General features: G+C 38.9%; 2 protein-coding genes across 2 annotated transcripts in view; both read left to right on the top strand.

Moving 5' to 3' along the window:
- Positions 1–218: 218 nt before the first annotated feature.
- Positions 219–21,450, top strand: part of LOC311264756 (deoxynucleoside triphosphate triphosphohydrolase SAMHD1-like) — a gene marked incomplete at its 5' end in the record, with an annotated part of 62,664 nt that continues 41,432 nt past the window's right edge. Inside the window, 11 exons of the mRNA XM_084365846.1 lie at positions 219–281; positions 700–860; positions 1,064–1,179; positions 2,524–2,594; positions 2,943–3,089; positions 3,171–3,271; positions 3,466–3,598; positions 3,686–3,777; positions 3,938–4,053; positions 4,682–4,812; positions 6,457–6,534. Coding sequence (XP_084221972.1) covers positions 219–281; positions 700–860; positions 1,064–1,179; positions 2,524–2,594; positions 2,943–3,089; positions 3,171–3,271; positions 3,466–3,598; positions 3,686–3,777; positions 3,938–4,053; positions 4,682–4,812; positions 6,457–6,534 — 1,209 coding nt within the window. The remainder of the gene's footprint in view (positions 282–699; positions 861–1,063; positions 1,180–2,523; positions 2,595–2,942; positions 3,090–3,170; positions 3,272–3,465; positions 3,599–3,685; positions 3,778–3,937; positions 4,054–4,681; positions 4,813–6,456; positions 6,535–21,450) is intronic.
- The window catches only part of LOC311264694 (deoxynucleoside triphosphate triphosphohydrolase SAMHD1-like), a gene marked incomplete at its 5' end in the record, with an annotated part of 43,505 nt that continues 28,751 nt past the window's right edge, over positions 6,697–21,450 (top strand). The window contains 3 exons of the mRNA XM_084365781.1: positions 6,697–6,780; positions 6,921–7,046; positions 21,192–21,352. Of these exons, the coding sequence (XP_084221907.1) occupies positions 6,697–6,780; positions 6,921–7,046; positions 21,192–21,352 (371 nt within the window). The remainder of the gene's footprint in view (positions 6,781–6,920; positions 7,047–21,191; positions 21,353–21,450) is intronic.

Below are 21,450 nucleotides of genomic sequence, written 5' to 3' on the forward strand. Positions count from 1 at the left end.
ATGTGTTTTCAGATTTGATTTACTGAAATGTTTTTGTCGTCTAATCAATCACAAGACATCCATAATGAGGGCAGTGACAAATCTGATAGGTGTGGTGAGATATAAAAGCCAGGTATTGTCCAACCCCTCAGCAGTCTTAACGTGTTTTAATATTGTTCGTGTGGCTATCCTGATATATCTGCTGCTTGTTGGACCAACATAGAAAGTGTCGGTTAGCCATGGCTACAACTTCTGAAAGCTCGTCAGAGTCAGAGAAGAAACAGAAAATCTTCCAAGGCAAGGTAAAATATTGTGTGCTGTAACTACACATCACACTTCATTTTCAGGCCTAGACAACTATGGTAATTATTACTGTATTTGTATTAAGATTGTGTATGTTTGTTGTCAATTGTTGAGTCCAAAGTCAATCTCCAGCTGAAGGCGATGAAAACATTGAAGATGAGGAAGATTGCAGTATGAAAAACTAGTTCACGAAATACTTAGGCGAACTTTTCTATTTTGCTCCACCACATACAGGTTTTTAATTTATCCACTGATTTTATTCCTCTGTAGCTGTGGCTTCATGTTTGAATTCAATAGGCCTCATTCAAGAAAATGTTTGAATTCTTATCCTTTTGCAAGCTCACAGAGTCCTCAAGAGACTAGAGCTGGTTGTACTGGTACTCCTTTGGGTAATATTGTAGGACTGTGTCCGGCCAGGTGTTCAATGATCCCGTCCACGGGCATTTGGAGTTACACCCATTTCTCGTCAAAATCATTGACACGCCACAGTTCCAGAGACTTCGATTCATCAAGCAGCTTGGCGGGGCCTACTTTGTTTACCCTGGAGCATCCCACAACCGCTTCGAACACTCCATTGGGTATGTCTGGATTTTTTCAGATACACGGACGCTGTTCTGTGTCCTAAGATACTCAATCCTGTAATCAACGATGACATGAACAAAGCAATGAAATTGAAGTTAACATTGCATACCTTAGTACAAGTATACAAGTCCATATTTTCTGTTTTTCAAATACGATAATTGAGTAATGAGTTGGGTTTTTTCATTGTTGTGCTGTAAAGGGTGGCACACTTGGCAGGAGAGTTTGTACGAGCTCTGAAAACACGGCAGCCGGAGCTCGGGATCACTGACGAAGACATTCTTTGTGTGCAGATTGCTGGTCTCTGCCATGACCTGGGTGAGTAATACATACCTTTTTCACTATTATATGTTATAGGTTTTAAGTGGTAATTGCTGGTTGTGATTAAGAGTAAAAATGACAGATTGACAGTACTTGACAAACTGTCAATAAAAGCTGGTGTTGATCTAATGTACAGTGTTACAGGAAGTATTTATGATAAAAGGCCGGCCCCTAAATGAAGAATGAATGAAGAAAATGGAGGCAGTTTGTGCAGCGTTTCACATGAAAATGTACAATTTAGGTATCTTTCTGTTCTAACTTTAATTTTGATCTAATGCCAATTAAAACTCAAAAGTTCCTGCAGATATTTCAGATTAAATGCCTTACAGGAAAGAAGAGGAAAGGTATGGGGAGGCCGTTAATGTGAAACATTTGCAATCATGAATTTCATTGAAATCAGCTTAACATAAAAAGTAAGAATGGTAAAGCGGAAAGTTTTGGTTAAGCTCAAAATAACTATAGGCAACAGTGTTTGTAGCTCTTCCAACGATCATACTGAAGGGCAGGGTTGAAAAAACAGTCTTCAGAGAGAGAGGAGTGATGCAATAATTGTTTTAATATACAATAATGTTACTTTTTCCAGTCTCTCCTGTAAGGCATTCATAGTGCAGCACTCGCTGTACACACAAGAAATGACCGCTCATTCACTCATTATCTTCCAATAAACTGACACCCAGTGGTTTCCTCTATAGTGAGAGGTAAATCAAAATTTGGGACACTTATCAATCATAGTCACTGTGATTCAGACTGATTGAGTCAGTTTTTTTAAAGACCCGTATGGAACCTACTGGTATGTTGATTAAAATGATTCTGCAAAAATTTACAGTACGTCATCATGAGTTTATAATATTCATCAAACAGATAAACATGGCTTAAATGTTCAATTCACATTACCAGCAAAATAAAATAACAACAAATGGAAGCAGGTCCCAAAATAGTTCATTTATAAAAATGCAATTATTAAATTGGGGGAGAGTATATTCCTGTCTCTAACTTGCCCTATTTCATATAAAAACAGGCCTGATACTTTAATGGTTAATGGTAGATACATTCACTCATATTGATACACTATTCCGCACCCTGCATGGCCAACAAGAAGCAATACAGCACTTCATATCCAAAAAGCCTCAAGATATTTTTATGCTCAGCCATTTACACCCCGATGGAAAAGCCACCAGGGGCACTTTGGGGTTCAGTACCATAAGTAACATGCACCTGGAAGATTAGGAGATCAAATGACCAACCATCATACCTGCTCTACCTCCTGAGTCACAGCCGCTCACTTTACAGTTCACACACGATAATTATTAGGTTATCTTGTATCTATTTCTCTATATCTAGGACATGGGCCCTTTTCCCATCTGTATGATGGAAAGTTCATCGCCAAAAAACGTCCAGAATTGAATTGGAAGGTAAGTTTTCCATGATGTATGACAAAAGAACCTATCAGAAAATTAAGTACAGAGAAATTGATTGTGCAAGCATGTTAGGAAAAGAGCCATTGCAGACCTGGCCTATGAGCTTCAGTGCTCAGGGGCCCCTGGGGGTACTAATCCTTGCTTGAAAATACTGTGATCTACAAAAGGGGGGCAATGCAGAAATGTTTGGGAACCACTGCTGTAAGTTATGGCCACAGAACTGTCATCTGACAAAAATGACAGATCCTGTCATGTTTTAGCAAACTACTTGTACAGTGAGTGATTGTTTGTTTAACACTGAATTCTCATGTTAATATATGAATGCATCTGTTTCTGTTGCAGCATGAGCAGGCCTCTATAAAAATGTTTGACTACCTGGTGGAAGACAATAAACTGAAGGCGGAGATGGAGAAGAAAGGCCTGGACCTGGTCTTCATCAAAGAAATGATGGACCCTAAAAAGAAGATAACTCCAGTCAGTCATGCTCAAGTGAAGTGTGTTAAATCAATCAGTATCATCATTGCCACAGCAGCCAATATCTAAACCCACTCTTGTGTGTCATCTTCTCAGCGGCCATATAAAGGTCGGTCAAAGGACAAATCCTTCCTCTATGAAATCGTGTCCAACAAAAGAAATGGCATTGATGTGGACAAGTTTGACTACTTTGCCAGGTGGGACTTGTTGAACAGCTGCTGTAGAACAATTCACTTTATGATATAGAAGGATGAACTACTATGTACTACAATGACAATATTCTCTGGATTATTTTAACAATATGCAGGATTCCTCAGGGTGAATTGATTAGTTATTAGTTACATATTAAGCCAAATTTCTTCACATATTTCTTAACTTTGATTGATTTTAGGGACTTCCATCACCTGGGCATGAAGAACAACTTTGACCATCGCCGCTTCTTCCACTTTGCCAGGGTGTGTGAGGTGAAAGTCGAGGTGAATGGCGAGAAGAAAGTCGAGAAGCAGATCTGTGTTCGAGACAAGGTTCAGACATTGTTGCTTTTTATCAGATTTTAAACAGCAATCCATTTATCTGATTAGATGTGACTAAACTATCGGTTATCTTAACAGGAAGCGGGCAATATCTATGACATGTTCCACACAAGGTACAATCTCCACAGGAGAGCCTGCCAACACAAAGTGCACACAAACATAGAGGCTATGTGAGTACATACCCTTCCCATATTGGCACTCCAACAACATCTAGCGTGGTCTGCTGTCTGATGTAGCTTATGTCATTTCCTTTATGATTTACTCTCTTACTGTATGTTACACTGCAACATGTTCTTAAAAGAGATAATGATGTTGGGTATGATTATCCAGGATCACAGACGCTTTTTTAAAAGCAGACGGGCACATCAAGATTGAAGGCTCAGGAGGGAAGATGTTCACTCTCTCCACAGCCATGGAGGATATGGTGGCCTACACCAAGCTGACAGGTCTGTAGATACCACTGTGGTCTTTGACCACCAAAATCTAATCAGTTCATCCTTAACCCAAAGTAGATGTTTATGACAAATTTGAAGAAATTCCCTCAAGGCGTTGTTGTAATAGCACATTCACAAGAATGAGATGGAAAACCTGAAAACATATCACCGGCACAGAGGCATGAAAATGGTTGAAAACCAGTTAAAAAATTCAGCAAGCTTTTGTTATCGTGGCTAAACTTCCAGCCAAGAAATACATGCATTTGGAGGCGTGGCTTCTGATCCGGCAGCTGCTTTGCCACATCACTCTTGTGAAAAAGGGCAGCCAATGAGGTATTTAAGTGTATATATGTAAGAGGTTATTATTGTAGGTAGTTTTGATCATGTGATCATGTGATCATGCGCATTAAATGACACCAGATCCTGTAAATTAGATAGTTGTAATCAGTGTTAAAAATTCAAAATGCCAGATTGAGCCAGCCTTTATCAAGGATGTTTAAATAATATGAATTATTATTATATATTTAAGAACAAATTATTAAGTCATTTTATCACATAGTCAAATTATTTATTAATTACCTTGTACCTTTGTCAAACTCAAACTCACCTTTCTTCAACTCTGTTACTGTTTGTCCTGTAGATCGTGTGTTTGAGGAAATACTCTTCTCTTCCTCCACCGAACTAAAAGAGGCTCAGCAGATTCTGAAGAGGATCATCTCTCGAAACCTCTACAAGTTTCTGGGGGAAATGCCAACTAAGAAACCCGGCGAGGTGCGTATCTAATGTCTGTTAGATACTGTCATGTTGCCTTACACATCTGTTTGAAATGTTAACTAGTTCACTATTACAACAGAGCTGGATGTGAAACTCTTTTTGTTCTTGTTAAGTGCACATTGCTTGTTTCTCTCATCTCTATCATTTTACATTGTGCCTGGATTTCATGTCGACCACAGTAAATTCCAGGGTCATTCCTAGTAATTGAATTTAGATGATGTGATAGCACTCTGAACAAAATCATAGGCTACGTCTACACTAAGCTGGGGCATTTTTAAACCACATTGTTTTTGTGTGAAAACAATTTCACAAGTTTCCAGGCCAGTTTTAGCCCACTGAACCCCCTTTCAGTCCCCTCCTAGTCCCTGTGACGACCTGTTTTAATGTAGCCAAATTCACAATACAGTTGTAGTCCTTTACAGATTTTTCTGTCACTTAAACATAGCTCATAGATACTACACAGATGTGTTTCGGGAGGAGGTAGATTGGGACTGGTGGTTTGATCCCTGATTGCTCCTGTTCATTGTCATTGTGTCCTTGAGCAGGACACTGAACCTAAAATTGCTCCTGATAGGCAGGCCAGCGCCTTGCATGGCTGCCATGAATGTGTGAGTAGCCCTTTTCACACAGAGATTCCGCATTATCTCCACAGAGGAGGTTCGCAAATTCTCTGCCTTTGTTCACACAGAACCAAGCAGCTCCAACGTAAAGCCGCACCAGCATGTCAATTCATAAAGCACTCCAGTGCTGCGGATCCAAAAGAGGCGTGACGGTACTCGTCATGATGTTGACGTCTGTGTTTTTTTCAACGTGTTTCCCCCGGTGTCCTCCTGTTAATCTCAACATCTGCTGACTGTTTATAATCATATGGATGCAGTTATAATGTTTTGTGATTGAGATCCTGACCACCATGCATCGTGGAAAGTGACAAAGTTACGTTTTTTGCTCTAATTTACGTAATTACATAATCGCCATAAGTAAACAGGACCCTGCCTGACTCACACTCGCGGGAAGGGATGCTGTTTTCTGGGGAAAAGTTCACTGAAGTCTCGGTCGGGAGGGCTGACAGTCGCTGTGTTTTTTTTTCAAAGCAGCAACTACAACAACACAATAGTGAAGGAGACAAACACATGGCGAGTTAAAGTTTTTTGCCGGGGACAGACATTGTTTTTCGGCCAGAAATGTGACGAAGAGTTGGTAGGACAGACAGGATGACAGACACTTTTACACGTATATAACTGTTGTATTTCTTTCCTCATAAGTTGCCAAAGACACTACCAGTTACTACGTTACTGTTGTTTGGTCCTGTAACGTTGCTTTGTGGAACATTTCTCTTTATTTTGTTGAGTGAAGGATCTTATTAGGCACTTTGTCCGTTAAAGTTGAAAAGTGGAGATTAAGTGCAGCCCATTTGCATTTTAATGTGTAATGTAGGCTACATGTTATTCCCAAACTGCGCAAGGTTACATCATCATTTTTCAAAAGCTCCATTTTCTTCAAACATAAGAGGGAAAAATGGACTTAAATACTTCAAACTTAATTTGGGGGCAAGAAAAACACTGTTTTTGTGTGGACAGAGAGCCAAAACTAAGAAACAAAGATATTCCTCCTGTTTCTTACCCTTTCACCTCCCTCCCTAAGGATGTGATCGAAGCTTGGAAGGAGGAATTGAAGAAACCGCTCACTGATGGATTGAGACCAGAGGACTTTGAAGCTTTGGTATGTTTGTAGTCTAATTACTATAACTTCACATCTTGATCTTGATAATTCATTTGATTTGTCAGATGTTCGCCCCTCTGTTGCGGCAAAATTCCTTTGTGAATATAAAAAAAAACCTTCTAGCTGACCTTTGTCATTTAGGACATTACTCTGGACTATGGGATGGAAGACAAGAACCCTGTGGATCATCTGAACTTCTATAGCAAGGAGAAACCAAAGGAGGCAGGCCCGATCCCCGAAGAGAAGGTCAGAACTAAAGCAATGATGACAGAATATTTCATCTTAGTCTTTCCTTGCATGAGCTGTTTTTGCCCTGTGTGTTGTTATTCATAGGGCAGTTTCTGGTATGTTATTTTTTACAACTTTATGCTGCTGTCGTTTTTTAGGTGTCCCAACTTCTCCCAACAAACTTTTCAGAGACGATAATCAGGTTTTACTGCAAGAAGACTGATACAACAAGTGTGAGCGCTGCCAAGACACACTTCAATCGGTGGTACAAGAACAATCGAGAGGTAACAATTAGATCTAAAAACTATTTCCATCAATTAATCCACCGATTCTTTTCTACATTCATTGACTAATAGAGCTATCTTATACAGATGCAAAACATCTTAAAGCCCAAAGTGGCATCTCGAAGTATCTTGTTTTTTTCTAGCAAACAATCCACCAACTCCAAATTATCCATCACATAAGACAAAGACAAGTAGCAGATCCTCACAAGTCATAAGTTGGATCGAGGTGACATTTGGCATTTTTCCTTTTAACGCTGCGGTGCTCTTGTTAATACTGGTGCACTTGTCTGTGCTTTCTTTACCTGCCTGCAGGACAGAGACATTGGACCAGCAGAGAACAGCCCTGGGGAAACAACCAATTAATCTGAAGTTTGGAAGATGAAGATCCAAAACTGAAGAAAGAAACCAGAAACTCCCTGGTACTCATGTATTCATTATGATTAGAATATTAAAATGGTGTATATGGTGAGTATGTGACACCATTTTTCTCTTTAAAAAAAAACCCCCAATGATGCATGTAAATGAGTATCAATGAGGATGCATTGATGCACATTCAGGGCATGTACTTAGGCCTGTTCGATATTATTCACATATCTTTGTTTTAGCTTGATCATTTTGAAATCAGTCACATTTTAGACTCCTTTCTCCATCTGCAGCTGTAAGTGCCTCATTTAAGACTGATTCCCTGTTTAATACCATGTTAGTACCAAATACATTACATTCTGACATTATGTTGTGTAAAATCAATCATGGTTACTTAAAATGTCTTTGTGTAAAACTGAACACTAAATGTTTTACAGCAGGGTTTTATTCAGCCATCAGTCACATTTATGCTTCTTTGTGTATAATCTGTGTATTCTTCATGATCAGGTAAAGATGTAGAGCACTGCGTAAAGCACATTGGCAATGGAGTAGGTCATTTAAAGTAGACATTTACTTCCTGATTATGAGTTTCAGATGTTTAGTGGTGTTCGGTTTTGATGTTAATTATGTTAATCAATATGGAAATCTGATAACATCGTGTTTTGACTTGGAGTGATGTTTGATTTAAGTTAATTCTTGGTGGTGGTTGTGGTTATTTTACTCTTTTTTGCACTTTGTATTTTATCTATCAATATGAAATACATATTTAATAATCTGTCATGCTATACAACTCGATTTGCTTTCTTTGATGTAACCACCTGTATGAATGTGGTTAAGACAGAATTGTGAAGAATAAAGGGAAACCTACCAGAGGTTATTATAACCTTTCAACTGTATCCCTATTGAGATGGGTTAATAACAGATTGTGCCTGCTCTTTTTGAAATAAAGCTCTTTTCCCTCTTTGTTGTGTGTCCTCTTGCGGTTCAACTTGTCTAACGTTAGATAAAATCATATACTCATGGAGAATGGAGATACTATATAACAATAACAACAGTTGAATTTGAGTTTTTATGATGCAGTGTATTTATGGCAGATGATATGGGACCCCCAAGGTCACAAAGATTATTTTTCTCATCCTATGGCCATGCAAGAAATATGTCAGAACTTATATGAATTAAGAAAAGAATATGACTTAAAATATGTAATGATTTCAGAACACATCTTTAATTAATTAAGCTCATGTCAAACACTTTGAGTGTAAATGCAGTGGCTCCATAAGAAACTGTACATTAACTGAAATAAATCTTATAATATGGCTCATGAATAATTTAAAGTGTGAACAAGGTTCGCAATATTTGCTCAAAGTAAATATGTTTTTTAATATTTTAACTGAAGCATTTCATTACAAAATGCATCTTAAAAGGACGGACAAGTGAGTACGCGTCTCCGTGTTCGGCATGATGACGTTTAATGTCCGTGACAACTTGTGTAGCTTCACTTAGCCACAAATTTTTAAGACACATAAGCGCTTTAAAATTCAAGTGTGGCACATTAAATGATTTATTTTCTGCTGAGGAACAAAACGTGTATACTGTATATGTTAAGCCTGTGGTGACCAAAGACTCTATTTCAGGCATTTAGCTGAAAACCTGTTGACTTTGAGACGAGGGAACCGGATGTGCAAAATTGCATACAGATTTCCAGGTTCTAGGACTCATTACTACAGCACTCCATAGCATTTAAATATTGCTTTTTCTTAGGACAACCAGTATGAATTCATGAATCCCCCTTGTCTTGTGGGCGGTTTTTAAATTGTGCAATTTAAGAAGAACCTAATTGAATTTTTGTCTCTTGTATTCAGCAGTTCAAAGTGAATATTCAAGTGTCAAAAATTGACTTTCCAAGAGTAGGGTTCAGTCCCGTCAAACATTACACAGCTCTTGGTTTTTGCTTTCGCAAAAGATCTCAGATCTCACTAGTGATCAGAGAGTTTCCTCATTACATGTCCTATTTTCTGTGTTGCCTGCTTTGCATTAGGCTGTGGTTTTTAGTTTTTACATGTTATCTAAAAAGATGAGCAGCATACTGGCTGGGTAAAAAATCATCTCAGTGAGGCTGGAAAATTTTAGTTTATTATCGCGATATTCAGCATTCTTCTGATTATCGGTATCAGTGTTTTTTGTCTGATTGCAAAGAAAATAAATACATTAATTAGCAGTACTTTGGCTCTCATGCAACATCCTTTCTCTGTTAGAGGTGACCTTGAACATCACATGTTTTAGATGGCACTGGCATTGGCGTGTTGTCTTGTAGGACAGCACACTTGGCAAATTTTTTCCTCACTTGAATCGAGGGTCTAAGGACACAGGATGGCATTCACTGTACAGATTTTAAAGCCCACTGAGGTGATGTGATTGTGATTTTGGGCTATATAAATAAAATTGATTTGATTTGATTACACTACAGCAGAATATGCTATGGGTAAAGATCTGATGCAGATGGATTGCAGTGCAGCCCTAAAGCTCCTAACACCGGAGAGAGGAGAGGAAGACCATTACTATAATATGGTCGACCATAATTATACAGGATTTTGAAACCAAAGCAGGTTTCTTGTGGTCCAACTCCCAAAAAAATTAGAGATAAAACAATTGTTTTTCTTGCATTTTGGTGACATTTAAACAATGAAAAATCTGTGGCACAAAGTAATGTTTATCAAGTTTCATTCATTCACTTTTTTGCTACTGCCCTTTAGAGTCTGTGCATGCCACTGCCGTATGTTTCAGCCTCTGATGGGGATTAACACGGTGCAATCCTTGTGAGTGACAGAAAAATCGGATATGCGTTTAAATATTGTTTCTCCTCTCCATTTCTCTGTCTGTCTCTCACTCACTGAGGATGACGAGGCGCAGTGGTACAGCAGACAACACGCTGTTCAGTGCCAGAAACAGGTCATGATAACTAAAAAGAGAAACAGTGTGAATAATTGAGAGTCTTGTTTCAAAATAGCTTAAAAATGTTCTCAGAATATTTTTAAGAGTAGTGTGAAAAAATATGCACGAACACATTATTTCAGCTGGGGGTCGACTGATGTTTTTTTCAGGGCTGATTGCAATACTGATGATTAGTAATCCAAGAGACCGATAACTGATAACTGGAACCGATATACATTTACAGGAAAAATAGTTAAACAAAAATAAAATAAAAGTCTTATTCTCAAAGTTGAATGTGACCAACAAAAATTTACCCAAGTACTGTACTTATGCACATTTTGGAGGTATGGAGGCCTCAGTATTTCCATGTTCTGCTACTTAACACTTTCACTCCACTGCATTCATTTGATCAGTTTAGCTACTAATTACTTTGCAAATTCAGATTATTCAGTGCTGATTGGCTATTACTCGTCACATCAGTGTTGTGGACACTGAGACCATGGAGCGATGACCACTGAGGTAAAATGGAAAACAGGACATTGTCTGATCACTAGTGAGATCATGTGGAGATAAATCCTTACAGGAACCTGATTTTACTGGTATGGCAGGCTTGCAGAAGGTTTGGCTTCATGAAAAAATTTTACACAGCTCTTGGTTTTTGCTTATGCAAAAGATCTCAGATCTCACTGGTGATTAGAGAGTTTCCTCATTACATGTCCTTTTTTCTGTGTTACCTGCTTTGCATTAGGCTGTGGTTTTTAGTTTTTACATGTTATCTAAAAAGATGAGCAGCATACTGGCTGGGAAAAAAATCGGCTCAGTGAGGCTGGAAAATTTGAGTTTATTATCGCGATAATCAGCATTTTTCTGATTATCGGTATCAGTGTTTTTTGTGTCTGATTGCAAAGAAAATAAATACATTAAATAGCAGTACTTTGGCTCTCATGCAACATCCTTTCTCTGTTAGAGGTGACCTTGAACATCACATTTTTTAGATGGCACTGGCATTGGCGTGTTGTCTTGTAGGACAGTACACTTGGCAACTTTTTCCTCACTTGAATCGAGGGTCTTAGGACAGCAGATGTCATTCACTGTACAAACTTTAAAGCCCACTGGGGGGATGTGATTGTGATTTCAGGCTATATAAATAAAATTGATTTTATTTGATTACACTACAGCCGAATATGCTATGGGTAAAGATCTGAGGCAGATGGATTGCAGTGCAGCCCTAAAGCACCTAACACCGGAGAGAGTAGAGGAAGACCATTACTATAATATGGTCGACCATTTTTATACAGGATTTTGAAACCAAAGCAGGTTTCTGGTGGTCCAACTCCTGAAAAAATTAGAGAGTCAATGATTGTGTTTCTTGCATTTTGGTGGCATTTAAACAATGAAAATCACAAAAGAAAATGTAAAATGCAACAGCATTTTATTAATGTCAAATAATTAGGGTCCAGGCAGCTAAGCTGCCAGGAACCTATTGTATTCCTAGGAATTCTTTCTTTCTTTCTTTCTTTCTTTCTTTCTTCTTCCGAGGAAGTCATACTTCCCATGGGCGAAAACTCACCAAACTTTACAGAAATGTCTGGCCCCATGCCAGATTTACTTAATTCCAAGGACATGTCAATATTCCTCCTGGGGGGGGCACAATAAGCGTTTAAATTTAAAAACTTTAAAAATACCTACAAAATCAACAGTACATGCTACAGTTTTGAAACTTTCACCAAACTGTAGCCCCAATGCTGCTGAAACTTTAGTCCACTTAAACTCATTACAAATTATGAAGTCCATCACTCAGTTTTTTTCAAAACCTGTAAAACTTATAAAACCTATCTCCTCCCACAATTTTTGCCCAATTGTCACCAAACTTGCTAGAGAGCATCTTCAGACCGTCCTCCACAAAACTTGTTTCTTGGATTTTTGATTTATCAAAAATTAAACCTACAGTGCATCAAAATGTTTGACTGTAAACAGTACTGTAAACATATACTATCAAATTCTTGCTAAATACATTTTCAATCTTCCTGAAAAAAGTTGAGAATATTTTGCAGTCATGGTTGATGGAGTTTGGCAAATATCAGAATTTTATCTCAAAAACTGAATTTTTGAGAACATTTTGAATTCTGCTCTCATGGGAACAACTGGAGTCAATGGAAGAGTGGCATTTTTAAACATCAAATGTTCTCTTATGAAGCAAAACACTTTAAGTTAAAAACAAATCACCAACATTTCCATGCTGTCAAGATGCAATTTATGTATTATCAGATTTTTTTTAAGTCAAGGAATTTCTGACATTTTGACCATTTTTGAAATCTGCCTTGACAGCAGCTGCCCAGACAGTGACTCCCTGAGTCGACAAATCAAGCTACACAGCAGGTCTCACTTCCAGCCAATTAGCTCAGTGAGTTAGGAGCTGGTGCTTGGTATCAGGGGTTGTGGGTTCAAGACCCAGCAAGGATGATGATGATGACAGATCAAAATGTCAGATGTCCTCAACATGAAACACAAGACCATTGTCCTGATGGTGGCATCACAGCAAGCCTCTAAATTAAATAAAAACAAATAGCTTGGACTGGACCATGGATGAAAGCTAACCAATTTTTGCACAAAGGTCCAGTCTCATGCCAGATTACCTCAGCTGTAAACCCAAGCCAATAGTCCTGATGGTGGTGCTACAGCAAGCGTCTAAAGTTCAAAACTTTGAAAATTCATAACAAATCAACCATACTTGCTACAGCTTCAGAACTTTCATCAAACTGTAGCCTCAATATTGAAGAAACTTTTGTACATTTAAACCTATTAAAAATTATGAAGTACATCACTCAGTTTTTTTTCAAAAACTGTAAAACTTCTTAAACCTATTTCCTCTCTCCTCCTTTGATTTATCAAAAATTGAGCCTCAAAAACTGAATTTTTCACAGCATTTTTAATTTTTCTTTCATGTGAACAATTGGAGTCAATGCAATGATGACATAGCTAAACACCAGTTATTCACTTATGGAGCAAATCAATAATTTTTAAAATTACCAACATCTCCATGCTGCAATATGTGTATTTTCAGATTTTTGTCTTGATAACTGAATTTTTTACGGTGGTTTCAAATCTGCCTGCGCAACAGTGACTGGCTTACTCAATTTGTGAAGCCACTGTTGTATTGCCACTTGCCAATTAGCTCAGAGCGATAGATGACAGTCTTTGGTTCCAGAAGTTGTGGGTTCAATCCTCAAGTGGTCCAAAATGAGCATTGTTGTCAACTGTCTTGTCTTCCTATTCTCCTGTTTGTTGCTCAGAATTGCCAAAAATAGCCCGGACCCGACCCATCGCTGCGCAGCAGCTATAATTTAAATTTTGAATTCTTAGAAAACAACGCAGCATAATTGCCCTCTGGCATAAACTTGTGTAAATCTGTGGCACAAAGTAATGTTTATCAATTTTCATTCATTAATTTTTTTTGCACCTGCCCTTTAGAGAGTCTGTGCATGCCACTGCCATATGTTTCAGCCTCTGATGGGGATTAACATGGTGCAATCCTTGTGAATGACAGAAAAATCTGAAATTCGTTTAAATATTCTTTCTCCTCTCCATTTCTCTGTCTGTCTCTCACTCACTGAGGATGACGAGGCGCAGTGGTACAGCAGACAACACGCTGTTCAAAATGTTCTCAGAATAATTTTAGTGTGAAAAAATATACACGAACACATTATTTCAGCTGGGGGTCGACTGATATGTTTTTTTTAGGGCTGATTCCAATACTGATGATTAGTAATCCAGGAGACCGATAATTGATAACTGGAACCGATATACATTTACAGCAAAAGTAGAAAAATAAAATAAAAGTCTTATTCTCAAAGTTGAATGTGACCAACAGCAATTTACTAAAGTACTGTACCTATGCACATTTTGGAGGTATGGAGGCCTCAGTATTTCCGTGTTCTGCTACTTAACACTTTCACTCCACTGCATTCATTTGATCAATTTAGCAACTAATTACTTTGCAAATATGAGACCATGGAGCAGTGTCCACTGAGGTAAAATGGAAAACAGGACATTGTCTGATGACTAGTGAGATCATGTGGAGATAAATTCTTACAGGAACCTGATTTTACTGATATGGCAGGCTTGCAGAAGGCTTGGCTGCGTTTTTCCTTGTGCAAAAGATCTCAGATCTTACTAATGATCAGAGAGTTTCCTCATCACATGTCCTATTTTCTGTGTTGCCTGCTTTGCATTAGACTGTGGTTTTTAGTTTTTGCATATGTGAGCAGCATACGGGCTGGGAAAAAAATAATCTCAGTGAGGCTGGAAAATTTTATCTTATTATCAGGATATTCAGCATTTTTCTGATTATCGGCATCAGTGTTTTCTGTGTCTGATTGCAAAGAAAATAAATACATTCAAAAAGCAGTGCTTTGGCTCTCATGGTACACATGGCAACTTTTTCCTCACTCGAATCAAGGGTCTAAGGACAGAGGATGTCGTTCACTGTACAGATTTTAAAGGCCACTGAGGCAATGTGATTGTGATTTTGGGCTCTGTTGTTCACACTGAACTGAGCAGCTCCGGCGTAAAGCTGTACCAGTGTGTCAATCCATACAGCACGCCAGTGCTGCGGATCCAAAAGAGGCTTGATGGTACACGTCATGATGTTGACGTCTGTGTACAAAAGAAAATAGAGCAGATGCTGAAGCAATTGGTGCAGATTGGGAGCTGACTGCCGGTCTGAACAGTCCAACTCGTTAACATGGGCTCCGAAATGAAGCAGGCAGTGCTTCTGCATGCTTTGGGGCATTTTGCAGCGCTCCCTGGCACCCAGCATGATATGGAGAGGGTAGAAAAGAGTAACAGCACCTTGTGAGAGGGTCTGGTACGCAAGAAACTGTCACAATACTCCAATGAGTAACATGTAAAAGTACTGGTACTGGGTACTGGCCCATTTCAAGCACTGGTGTTTCATAAAACATCTAAAGTAAAGAAATGCATGACATTTCAAAGGACCACGTAGTACCCAGCACTAGGGAGAATGTAAGATGGCAGGGTTAGTAAATAAACCTATACCACCACATCATCAGGGTCATGCCTCTTAAACTCTTGTAAAGGCCATTGTCAGTCTACAGCAAACTACCAGTTTGGTGATCACGCAGGAGAACTGGGATTGTTTTTACTGGTACTCTTTGTTTCATAAATAGCCAGGGTGTGCCAAATTGTTCTTCTGTTTTCTTTCACCTGGTGTTTACTTATTCCATTGGTTTGTATTCAGACAATTCTGTGTAGCTTTGGCATCATGCAAGTACCCTTCTATTCAATCACCTTTTCACAGAGTCACAGTCTTTATTTGTCTACACAGTAAAGGGTGTGACAATCTATGTCCACAATGTATGTGGCAAGTTGCCAGCCCCATCTGTGTGCAAAGGATACAGAGATGGCCTCTTCAAATCTGCACACTGATTTTTAGTAGGACAATTCAATGCCCTGCAAAGAAATCAAAATTCATACTTGGCTTTCCTGACAGACTGAAGTCCTGTTTTTCCATGGTATCTGGAAAACGCTTAGTTGCTGGCCTCTCTCTTATTCAGGTTGAATTTGGTGATGCTATTTACAGGTTTGCTTCACAGTGCGGGGGTGTGCATCTTACCCTTACAAAACAATCCGATACATATCTAGGTACATGGGCTACAATATAACCCAGGGACGATACTTTTTATTATGGTACAATTTGATTCAGTGCGATACATTCGGATACAATTCATTTTTTCATGTAGACATTAATTTTCTATGATGAATTAGAATAAGCTGTTGGGACCCACAGATGAAGTCGGTCAGTATTGGTCAGGGCGACTGACCCCCCACTGACCATTTAGTCAAAGATCCAGCTGCTTCCTTCGTCTCTCTCTTCTCCACCTTTCTCCCCACGGGGCTGCCTGCCCTCAAGTTTTCCTCTCCTGGATTCTTCTGAGCCAAACAGCTGCTGAGAGTTGCCAGCTGCATTTCCAGCAGGCCCAAAGAACTTCACCTCACAGCAGCGACACAAGGTCCTGCTAGTATTCCAGCTTAGTTAGCACCAAAAGCTGCAATACAAAGCTTACCAGCTAACTACACAATCCAAGGAACACGAAACAAATTTGGCACCGAGCTGCTATCCTTGTAAAGGAAAGGAGCGGCCAGTTTCCTCCACCTGCTGTCTTTCATCAGACTTTGCACAGCAAGAAAAGCATTGCTCAACATTGGAATTACAACCCTCTCCTGCTTGGCTCATCAGCCATGGAACCACCAGCACCTTTTCTTCAAAGACTGGTAACGTTGAACTGGGCCTAGATAGCACACAGCCTAGCATAGGACGGCTAAGCACAGGACTCTGGTTGATGCAAATGTGTTCAATCTATGTGTTTGTTCACTGTTTTGGTGTTATTGTGATCTCACGTCAGGTTATTGGTAGTTTGCTTTGCTACACAGCTAATTTGACGTTAGTTGAATTATGCTTCACATAGACTCAGGGTCTTTAAATGCAACTAACCATCTTCTCAAACTTGGCATCACGTGACACACACACACTCCTTCAGCCTGGAGCATATCACACCCACATGTTATATCAGTGAGCACATGATGTGAGCACCACCATTGTTTCTTTGTTCTCTCCTATCAATGAAACAAGTGGTGAACCACCATCTTAGACTTGATCAGCCATTTTGTTTAAAGGCATCCTTTGTCAATGCTGTGCAGCGTGGTACTTTGGACCCTAGCCACCACTTTGCTTTTGGTCTTCCAGACACACACACACACACACACACACACTGTTCTCTGTGTCTGTTTATAGTACATGTTAGTTAGTTAGTTAGTTGTGTGTTTTCATCTTTGTGTTAAATAAAAGACTTTTGAACTTTCATGCTGTCTATTTAATGTTGCGGCAGAGAGTGAATGTTGCCAACCTCTAGTCTGTCAAGTACTACAAAACCTTCAACCATTACTAACTGTTATGGTAATTTCGGGTGTAGTTATTAAGTTAATTATTAATCAGTCACCAACCGACAGTTTAGTACCTTTTTATGAGACTGATTTGGTGAATTGGCTATCTTTTCCCTTCTTCAAGGGTGGTGCCCCAAGGTGATCTGATGTAAATTGGATCTTATTATTTATCATAATTAATAATTATCCCTGATAATCATTCATTTTTATTGACAGCCGGATTAAACCCAAAATTCCCTATTAATGATGCATGAAGCACTACAAAGCCTATTCTAAAAAGTGGCATTGCCTACCTTTAAATAGGTATTTCATTAAAAGTCCAGGGTAACTATGTATTTTTATTACTTATGTGTACCTTCATCTTAATCTGCTTATACCTCAGTGTATAAAAAACTGACCCGTTGTCTCATCCTGGATCTGAGGAAAAACTATTCTGTTGTCTGGATCTGTCTGCAGTGGACCTCTCTGAAGTAGATGTCCCTGACTGTCTGTATCATCTGCTTCCTAGTAATAATCAGTGTATAAAATCACACCTATGAGTAACAATCAAACAAATATTTAGTTCTGTCAGTAGACAGTAAACAGTGTGCAGTATGGTTCATTCAGTACATATTTTCAGCAGACAGTGACAGTTAACGGTGTGCAGTACTACCAGCAGTCACAGAATACAGCTAATGATAGCAATACGTTCAAAAGCAGACATATCGTAAGCAATAAAACTGGGCTATAGTTGCCGTAATAACCTTAGACCTCACCGAGTTGTGGCTAAATTGTGGCTGGAAAAAGTGTTTAATCTCTGTGTCTTTGTCTTGCCTTTTCTTGCTAGTGCTAGCTTTACTAGCATCTTCGTCTTCTGCACAGGTTTCGTGGTAGCACGACAACGATTTGTCGTGCTACCACTGTACTTAAACACTGTTCTACAGAGCTTACAAACTGCCTTATTTTTGTCCAACTTCCTGCCCTCCTTATAAAATCCAAATCCCTTCCAAACTTTTGATTTTAGATTTGACAGTGTACTGTGAATTTTGTTGGCTTTGTCGGACATGTTGCTTTTGTTTTTTTACCTGGCAGGCAATGTTCCACTAATGTTACTGTGATGCATGTCACGAGAGTCTCTCACTGACATTTGGACTTTTACAAGAGTTTGAAGATGCTGTGAGGAAGTAGCAGCATAGCAGCCTCACTCAACTGATTCATAACTTTAAAACTGGGCCATTGACCAGTTCACAGTAGATTTAGATCGACCAGGAGGTCCGCATATTGGTGTAGGCGTATCTTTAACTTTAAAACCAGTTTCTGATTGATATCGGTGAATATTTACACCCCTACCGTATCCCTTATTCAGTTTGACCCCCTGTATCACTCAGCCCTGAGGTATGTGACTAATTCCAGCTTTAGGACCTATCACTGTACCTTACGCAGCATGGTGGGAGAGTCATACCTCATTTTGCATAGGCTACAACACTGGTACATCTTAATCTTCAAGATTATTTTAGCCAAATTTTTCTCGTTGCAAAATATTTCTGACCTCAAGTCGCACAAATTGCTTCAGTTCAAAGTGCCTTACTTATATGTCAGATTGGCAAATCAAGCCTGTCCTACTACGGCCCTTAGTGCTGGAATGATCAACAGGCCAAACTCTTGATCTTTACATGAATTTAAATGCAGAATATTTGAAGTGGTCACTGTCAGCTGCAGCATCTTCACACATGCCTTAATATTGTTGCCTTGTCTACACACTGTATAATTGTATAATATATATATATATATATATATATATATATATATATATATATATATATATATATATATATACATAGTAAGACTAACTAGTCATTATTTTGATTTGATTTGATGTTGTTGTTCTCTTGTCATTTACTTGATGCTGCGCTTTAGACCCTGGCTTGGTTAGGTCTCACTTGTAAAAGAGACTTCATCATTAAATGAAGGCTATACATATACGAAATGAAGTACAGTCAATCGAAACAAAACCTGGAAAGTGGACATCTGGCAGAGCCTTAGTAGTATTCAAAGCCTTGAGGAGTTTTTTGAGTTTTTTTTGAGCTGTTTGAGGTTTTGTTAAATTGAACCATTCATTGTACTGTTGGGTGAATAAATCTATAACAACGTATCAAACTTTACAAGCTAATCATATGTTTAGTATGTAAAATCTGACAGTAAAGTGTAAGGTGATTATATCTCTCAGATTGATGTGGTGAAGTGAAGTTACATTTTGTGAGGTGAAGTGCGACAACACCAGTCACCAGGATAAAACGCTAGTAGTACACATATGTCCAAGGTTGACTAAATGTGGCATATCATGTTCACATTAAATGACTATTAGCCACCAACCAAAACCGTCTATTTATCATGGGAAGTCAGACCATCTCCATCTGGGATTGTGGCGACCAAAATACGTATTTGAAGCCAAACTATGATTTTTTCCTAACCCTAACCAAGCATTTAACCAGAACTATTACAGTGGGGTTTTGTTTGGACCCAAAATGCAGAGGCAAGAGGCTGGAAATCAGTTTAAAGGTATTTATTTTGCAACAGAGTTCTTGACGAAGTAGAAGACAAGGAGGGCAGGCAGGCAGTACAGTAGGGGGAAAACACAGTAGGGGAAAAACACTTGAGCTCAAGCACAAGAAAATTCGCTACACAAGAAAAAATCACAAAATTACACAAATTGGAGAGATAGAGCACTGGAGTCACCATACGAGACGGGACAATCTGGCACCGGAGTGGAAAGAGACCGGAATGATAAAGCTGAGGTTGATGAGCTGATGATCTGCAGGTGCGCCTCTCTGTTGCCACAGAAACCGCTGCCACACCCAAAGACAGGCAAACACAGGGAGCTGAGCAGGTGAGGGAGAAGGGAAGATAGATGTTCTATAAATGTGTCATATTGTTTATTGTGATACCAGTATCACAATTTTTAAGTACTATGAAGGGCAGTGGTTATAAGAATAAGTATAAGAGTAAAAAGAGTATAAGATGGTCACAGTTTCTGTATTGGAACAAAATTGTCAGTGAACTTAATTCAGCATTTCTTCCTCCTTCACGGTCCCTCCTGAACTTATTGGGCAATGAATATTAAAATATATAAATGTAGTTTTAGGGAGACAGGGTTGTTAGTCAAGATAAAAAGTGAGTTTGTTTTGTGTTCTGAAGTGTTCTGTTTTTTAAATAATGTGTCTTATCTAATTTGTTGATTTCTCTTTTGATAGTCTAATGTGTTTTCACTTCCCTGATGAGGGCAGTGACAAATCTGATAGGTGTGGTGAGATATAAAAGCCAGGTATTGTCCAACCCCTCAGCAGTCTTAACGTGTTTTAATATTGTTCGTGTGGCTATCCTGCTATATCTGCTGCTTGTTGGACCAACATAGAAAGTGTCGGTTAGCCATGGCTAAAACTTCTGCAAGCTCGTCAGAGTCAAAGAAGAAACAGAAAATCTTCCAAGGCAAGGTAAAATATTGTGTACTGTAACTACACATCACACTTCATTTTCAGGCCTAGACAACTATGGTAATTATTACTGTATTTGTATTAAGATTGTGTATGTTTGTTGTCAATTGTTGAGTCCAAAGTCAATCTCCAGCTGAAGGCGATGAAAACATTGAAGATGAGGAAGATTGCAGTATGAAAAACTAGTTCACGAAATACTTAGGCGAACTTTTCTATTTTGCTCCACCACATACAGGTTTTTAATTTATCTACTGATTTTATTCCTCTGTAGCTGTGGCTTCATGTTTGAATTCAATAGGCCTCATTCAAGAAAATGTTTGAATTCTTATCCTTTTGCAAGCTCACAGAGCCCTCGAGAGATTAGAGCTGGTTGTACTGGTACTCCTTTGGGTAATATTTTCTGTCTGTGTCCGGCAAGGTGTTTAATGATCCCATCCACGGGCATTTGGAGTTACACCCACTTCTCGTCAAAATCATTGACACGCCACAGTTCCAGAGACTCCGATTCATCAAGCAGCTTGGCGGGGCCTACTTTGTTTACCCTGGAGCATCCCACAACCGCTTCGAACACTCCATTGGGTATGTCTGGATTTTTCAGATACACTGACACTGTTCTGTGTCCTAAGATACTAATGACGGGTAATCAACAATGACATGAACAAAGCAATAAATAATAA

The sequence above is a fragment of the Pagrus pagrus genome, assembly GCF_965226575.1.
Source record: "Pagrus pagrus genome assembly, chromosome: 11".
NCBI classification, from domain to species: domain Eukaryota; kingdom Metazoa; phylum Chordata; class Actinopteri; order Spariformes; family Sparidae; genus Pagrus; species Pagrus pagrus.